Below are 7,177 nucleotides of genomic sequence, written 5' to 3'. Positions count from 1 at the left end.
GATCTAGACCGATGCGAACGACGAAAATCAGTTCTCGCGGCTCCACTGCGCCCCGCCCCTCGCCCCGCCCTCGCTGCCTCGTGACCCCCCCGGGTCCCGCCCCCTTGGCCGGGAGCACCCCGGGTTGATTGGCCCTCCATAGCGTATCCTTGTGCTGGCAGCCAGGCCGGAGTGTCACGTGGCTGAGCCGCGTCTGGGGCGCCGAGCCGCCGGGCTGCCTGGCATGGACCCTCAGGCCGCAGTGGCCCAGGCTCTGGGGGCGGCCGAGCTACCTCGGGGCCCATTGCTGCCGAGTGCGCGGGAGGCTCCCCTAGGTTCGGGGGTGAGCGTTTCGCCAGGGCCGGATGGTCACCACCTGCGGCCGTGTCCGGAAGTTGGGGGGTCCGCGGAGCTGGGGAAGCCCTCTGGCCCGCTTCGGGCCGTCAGCGAACACCGAGCGCCGTTTGGGCGCGCGGTAGGGCTGGAAACGGCCGTGTTGCTGGGCTGCTGGGCGGTACCTGCGAGGGCGTGGGTGGGCGCACCGGGTAGAGAGGGAAGGCTGTCCGCTCCGGGAGGCGGCTCTGCGTGCTTGGTGATTGCGAGGGGATGCTGATGATCGAGAACTGCGGAAACCGGCTGATTGGGGGGCTTGGGCGGGTGCTAGTTGAGGGCGTTGAGAGCAATCTCCCTTTCCGGCCATTGGTGGGGATGCTCAGCTAATCCTGAGCACCAGGTGGATGCCACATGCACTCTCGCCTTTTATACTTACCGAAACCTAAAAGCCTGGTTTGGCGCAGCGTTTCCAGAAACTTGTTTTTATGTACGCACCAGACAGCCCCTGGATCTTCAAGGAGCTTTATCACAGTTACTGCCTGCCCGGTTTGCGGACTATAATCCCTGCTAGGCGTTGAGCATCTTGGGGATAGGAACCAATTATTCATTGAGCTCCTAGAATAGTGTCTGGCACGTAGGTATTAATTGAATGAATGAATGGAATGCTTGTTAAAGATCAAAGAGGATACTTAACCACATTTCGATGAAAACTGCAGTGATAAGGAGAAATTACGTAGGAGTTGAGAATAGGCGAGGCTAATTTTAGTTTGGCATAGCCGGAAGGGATGTGCCCTTGCCTTACAGGGTGAAAGTGGTACCTATAAAGGTGTGGAAGTGAGATTGTGCAGGGCAAATGGTATGGAGCTTGGGTGCCAGGAGAGCGGGGGCGTGGATGAGGATAGGGGGAAAGAACTGTGTTCCATAGGTTGAGAGGGATGGGGTAGAATACTGTGGTTGATTATGTGAAGGGCTGGTGAAGCTGTTTGAGCGGAGTAGTAATCAACTGTAAGACTGGATAAGATGGCTAGGTGGGTTGGTGGGACGGTGGTGAGGAGGCTGTTGCAGTAGTCTCTCTAGGTGAGAGATCCCATAGGCAACAGCCTGGCCAAGGGTTGTCACCACTAAGGCAGAATTGAGTCATTAAACCCAGACATGACTAGATCATGAATGCTAACACTGCCTGCTTAGTGCTGAATGTTGATTAGATAGGGGAAAAGAAAAATGAACTTAATTCAACGAATTTAACATTCTTGCTTTGCATGCTAGGTGTTTCTGTAAATGTTGTTTCATTATAAGTCCCCTGCTTTGGGGGTTTATTGTAAGACAGCATCACTGCCGTTTCCAGAGAGAGAAATCCAGGCATGATTGTTGAGGTAATGTGGCCATTTCACTGGTCACTCTGAACAGTAGATAGCATAGTGAGATTAGTCTCTCATACAGGCTGTGAACATTTCTTATTCTGCTTAGAAAGAGGTCTTGAAGGCCATACAATTTCAGGAACTTGAGTGATGGACACAGAGATGTGTTTGGCCATGGTTGGTGGGGTGGGGTGGGGTGGAGTGGAGATATATCCAATTAGGTCAGAAATGTTTCCTTCACTGCTCAACCTCACAGAAGAACCAAAGCCCCACTCCCCTGACCAATCAGGAGCTAGAGACCACATCAGCTATATGAACAGAGAATGCAGTAGAATCGTTAACTAGATGTAAAGTTGTTACCTACTTTATATCTAGTTAACAATTCTATATAACTGAGAGGGTCCAAAGTGAACTTGTAGGTAACAACTGCTGAAAACAGCTACCAAACCTAGGACTGAGGGTGTGAGGCTGGAATGATAAAAAAAAAAGTAAGATCTTACAGAGCTGTCCCAACTAAGCTTGGAAGAGGAGCCCTGAGTGCTCGGCAGCCAAACTTCTGAAGAGAGAGCGTTGTGATAAGGCTGTTTGAGCAAGTTTTGGGAAGACTGTAAACTGAACTCAGCTGCTGCTATAGGAGGAACTCCTGCTGCCTGGGATGTTGCTGGGGTGACAGTTTACAGGACTAAGAAGGAGTAAGCCGTTCTCCTTCCAGCTTCACCAAGTCTTATCGGGGCAAAGCAGAAAAGAACGTTGCAGAGTCCTGACCCCAGAATCAAAAGCAGAATGCAGAAGTGTGGTTTTGGAGCTGAGGTACAATACATTAATAATGGGCTTATCCCAGATATCCACATCCCCAGGTAACTGTTGATTCTTCTTGCAGATTGGCTTTGCCATGTCTGACCACTCCATTCAGAAGGAGAGCAAGACTGAGAAGGCCTTGGATCGACTAGGCAAGTAGATGCTAAGAGAATTGGGGTGGATGTTATCTTAGAGGGGCAGTCTGTGCTTTTTGTTATCTTCTTCTCCCAGCCAGATTTCCCATTGCTGCATCTCCGCTTATTGTTTCAGGAGTGCCCTTGTTTAGAAGCCCAACTGGAACTTCCTTAAGGGAAGCCCTGGACTTTTCTTACCCCAAATCCATTATGTCCACTGAGAAACAACATGGGACAGTGGTGGAAAGACTGTCTTTGGATCCACGCAAAATTGTTTTACATTTCAGCTGTGGGTTAGATAGTTTTGAGCTCAAGCTAGTGGCCTTAGAAATGAGTCACTTAGCCGTTCTTCATTTTAAAATGAGAGTAATACTACCAGAGTCTTCGTGTGGCACCATAGGGTAAGCACTGGCTTGTTAACCGCAAGTTTGGCGGTTCACATACACCAGCTGCTCCTCAGAAACCCTATACAGGGTCACTGTGAGTCGGGACCGACTCGATGGCACTTAACAACAACAATAATACTTGACTCAGAGGATTGCTCAGATGATTAGATGAGAGGATATAGAACTATACTGCCCAATGCAATAGCCGTTAACAACCAACCAGTGTTATTTAAAATTAAATAAGATGAAAGATTCAGTTCTTCACTTGCACTAGTAAACTTTCAAGTACTCTGTAGCCACATGTGGCTTGTTCCGACCCATAGTGACCTTGTATAGGATTTCCAAGGAGTGGCTGGTGAACTTGAACTATCGACCCTGACCTTGCGGTTCAGACCAGCTTTGCAGTCCAGCTCATTAATCCACAGCACCACACCAGGACTCCAGCCACATGTGGCTGTTGTTTGACCTTGTATAGGGTTTCCGAGGAGCAGCTTGTGACCTTGAACTGCCATCCTTGCAGTTCAAATGGCTTTGCAGTCTGCGCCTTAACCTCCAGGTTCACTCTCTCTGTTATTGCAGAAGATCTGGATAAAGCACCAAGCACGTGATAAGTGTATCCCAGCAGCTAACCTTTGTTTGAGTACTTGCTCTGTGCCAGGAAGTGTTGGTTCCTTCCTTCTTCCCTTTTTCCCATGCCCTCCCCTCCCCTTTTTTTCCCTGAGTTCTCAACTGTTATAAAAATCCTATCTCCATTTTTCAGATGAGGAAACAGGCATAGAAGAGTGAAATAAATTTTGGTTCTGTCACATTTAGTAGACAAGAGAAGTGGAATTTGAACCCTTAACTGGTGCTGTCTTCCTTGGTAGCTGTTGCTGTTATTATGGTACTGACAGCTGGACCTGTTCTGAGGCTGCTTCCTTCCATTCCTCTGAACTGGCATCACCACAGATCCAGATGCTTGGAGCTCCTCCCTTACCCTCCTCCAAACATTTCCCATCATTTTGAAAGCTTGTGAAAATGCCCCTTCCAGTCATCCCCTACGTCACGGGGAAGAGACACAGTGGCTGCCCAATGTGACCGGATAACTTGCCCTCTTCTGTGTTTCTGCCACTCTCCCTTTGTCTCTGTGCTCATCTCTGACATGCTCTTTGAGGCAAAGGGAGGAGTAGAAGAGCAAAGATTCAATTCAAGTTTGTATTGTAAGAGCTTATCATTTGTCAGAGGCCCTTGGCCTCAGTGATATGAATGCTACCTGAAAATATAAACTCCCGGGCTCCCTGCCATAAATTACCAGACTTGGCACATAACAGCCTTGTTTAAAGCAAAACATCATATTTAAAATGATCAGCACCCTACTTCTGATAAATAACGCAAACAGAACATTATTGATCCTAGGTGGCTAGGAACTTTATACACTTGTTTTATTGCCCTCTTAGTAAGTTTTCCAGATGCATTACTGCAAAAAATGGCATTGACCATTTCTCCCAAAGCTGTCTGCTACTCAGCTTTGATAATTGCAGTGGCCACATGAGTTTCAGACACCATTCTCACAGTTATGGGGTGTATTGGGGAAGTTACAGGTTACAATTCAGGGTCAGAATTGGGGATCATTGTTGCAGTCAGGAACCTCTCCTCAGCCATGCCCACAGGGAAGCCTCTGTCTTCCTGAGCAGTGTTACAAAATTCTTTTAGGGCTGCTAAGAAATGCCCACAGTGCACACTGTTGCACTGTAAGCCTCAGCGTAAAGGCCCTTGGCTCTGGCTCCTCCAATTAAGTGCCTGGAGGTACCCTATTCTAAAAGCAAGCCTCCTGCTCCGAGTCACTCAGCTTTGCATTCCCAGTGGCCTGGAGATCCCATTGCTCTGCCTTGTGCTCTGATTGTTGGTTCTGCTGCTGCATCTGCCATTCCTCTCGTGTCATAACATTCTGACTCTGGGTTGAGGAAGTTCAGTGTGCATGGATCTTGGGGTCCAAAGGACACACTCCACTCTTGACTGTTCTTTGATGGTAGTGCGAGCCTCCCTCCTGCTTCTGAAATAGCTCATTTTATGCCCATGTTTTAAAAATCACAATGAACTCTGTTAACTACTATATATAGTTATATATAGTCCTGTCAGCATCTTCTCCAACCTTCTCTTACCCAGACTTGGTGGTTGTATGCTGCCAAGTTGGTTCCGACTCATAGTGGCCTATCTAGGGTTTCCAAAGCTGTAATACGTATCTATGATAGCAGAAAGCCTCATCTTTTTCCTTAGACGTGACTGGTAGATTCAAACTGCTGACCATGCGGTTAGCAGCCCAACTCATCATAACTCAGCACACTACCAGGGCTCCTTTGCCCCAGACTGCATTCTTGTTACGTGCTGTCGAGTTGGTTCTGACTCATAGCATCCTTATTTAGGGTTTCCAAGGTTTGAACTGCTGACCTTGTGGTTTGCAGTCCAGTGCTGATCCTACAGCACATGCAAGTTACAAAGACTCTGGTTAGAAGAGCCGCCATATGACCTCATAATTCACTGCACTGCAATTATAAAACTAGATATGAGTGATATTTTTATGCTTCTCTCCCCACCCTACCAGAGCACCTGGGTATTATAAGTGATTAACTGCTCGACTATTAGGTGAACAGTTGTGTGTTCAAACCTACCCAGAGGCCTTTTAGAAGACAGGCCTGGTGATTGGTCACAACCTTGAAACCCTGTTCTGCACACGCGGGGTCGCCATGAGTTGGAATTGACTAGATGGTGTCAGCAGCTCCACCCCAGCAATTGCTGTGCTTTCCCCATGCATCCAGTGGCTCACTCTGCTTTGTCAATTGTCTTAAGACCTTCCTTTTATTGATTTCTTAGCCAGAGGAGCACAGAGTATCCCTAATGATAGTCCTAGCCGTGGTGAGAGTGCCCACTCTGAAGAGGAAGGCTTTGCTTTGGATGATGAGGATTCTGATGGGGAACCGAATACTTGGGAGCTGCCAGAAGGGGTCTCCAGCTGCCTGCCCCAGGAACAGACGGTGGATGTTTTTAATGAGGACTGGGACTTGGAGTTGAAAACAGATCAAGGGAATCCTTATGGTAGGTGTGGGATTTCTGGGGCCCTAAACCAGTGCTTCTCAAACTTTGCTACTACCTTTAAAAGCAGACAGTTTGGAGGAGGGTCTTTAATCTATTAGTTTACCTAGAGGTATGTTGCAGGTCTGAAATTTCTCTGATAGCTTCATTCATAATTGACAAAAATACAGTACATGAGTTTGTTTTAACATAAAAACAGTTTCTCTTTCCAAATATCTGTGGGCGAATTGAACAGCCGTAGTGCCGTTTACTTTCTCTGCACTGTTAAGGACTCTTATCTGAGAAGCATAACTATTGATTGCTTTAGAATGAACACATTTGCAGTTCTTCAGGAAAGAGCACAGTGTGTATACATGTGTGTATGAGCATGCATACATGCATGTTTTTAAACAAAGTAAGTGTGCCTGTGTGTCCCCTTAGACATACTGTTTTCACTGTCTACTTCCATCCTCCCTCCTCCCTTTAATCTGTCCTTTATAACTGCCTGCAGATGCTGACGACATCCAGGGGAGCATTTCTCAAGAGGTTAAACCTTGGGTGTGCTGTGTCCCACAAGGAGACATGGTTTATGACCCCAGCTGGCACCATCCACCTCCACTGATACCCCATTATTCCAAGATGGTCTTTGAAACAGGACAGTTTGATGATGCCGATGACTGAGCGAGGAGTCTCTCTGCCCTGTGGGTGGGGTGGGGACACAGAGACTTTCCTGTCTTTGAGGTCAGCTGTCAGATCTGGACCAATGTTCTTGGTGATCCCTGAGTTTGGGGCGCACAGACTGTTGTTAAATCTGTTCTCCCCTGTTCTCTTGTTGTTTTATTCTTATTCTTTGTTGGCTTCTCAAAGGATGTGTTATTTGTGTCTGCGTCCAGAGGAGGAGTTGTGTTCTTTATAAATAAATAGAAAAAGAAAAAAAAAACTTTTTTTTTTTGGTCTACTTCCGCTCCCTACTGCCTCCTTTTAATTAGATGTAAGGCTTTACTCCTTTATATAAAGTCCCTGGATTATATTTGAAGGATTGAAGTATTTGGTGATTTTAAAGTATTCTGTGAAAGAAAGTAAAGTTTTAGTTTAGTTTCTGAAGGTGTGGCACTTTAGGCCAGGGATTGAAATACAAGTT

At 47.2% G+C, this 7,177-nt stretch overlaps 1 protein-coding gene across 1 annotated transcript; it reads left to right on the top strand.

Moving 5' to 3' along the window:
* The first annotated feature begins 223 nt into the window (after positions 1-223).
* COPRS (coordinator of PRMT5, differentiation stimulator) lies at positions 224-6,717 on the top strand. Its single transcript, XM_006832293.1, has 4 exons — positions 224-322; positions 2,551-2,620; positions 5,839-6,060; positions 6,548-6,717. Exons 1-4 carry the CDS (start codon positions 224-226, stop codon positions 6,715-6,717), a joined length of 561 nt encoding a protein of 186 aa, XP_006832356.1.
* The last annotated feature ends 460 nt before the right edge of the window (positions 6,718-7,177 follow it).

Source organism: Chrysochloris asiatica, unplaced genomic scaffold, assembly GCF_000296735.1.
Source record: "Chrysochloris asiatica unplaced genomic scaffold, ChrAsi1.0 scaffold00007, whole genome shotgun sequence".
In the NCBI taxonomy this organism is placed as follows: Eukaryota; Metazoa; Chordata; class Mammalia; order Afrosoricida; family Chrysochloridae; genus Chrysochloris; species Chrysochloris asiatica.
Note: the sequence above shows the minus strand (reverse complement) of the source record. Positions and strands in the feature narration are given on the sequence as shown.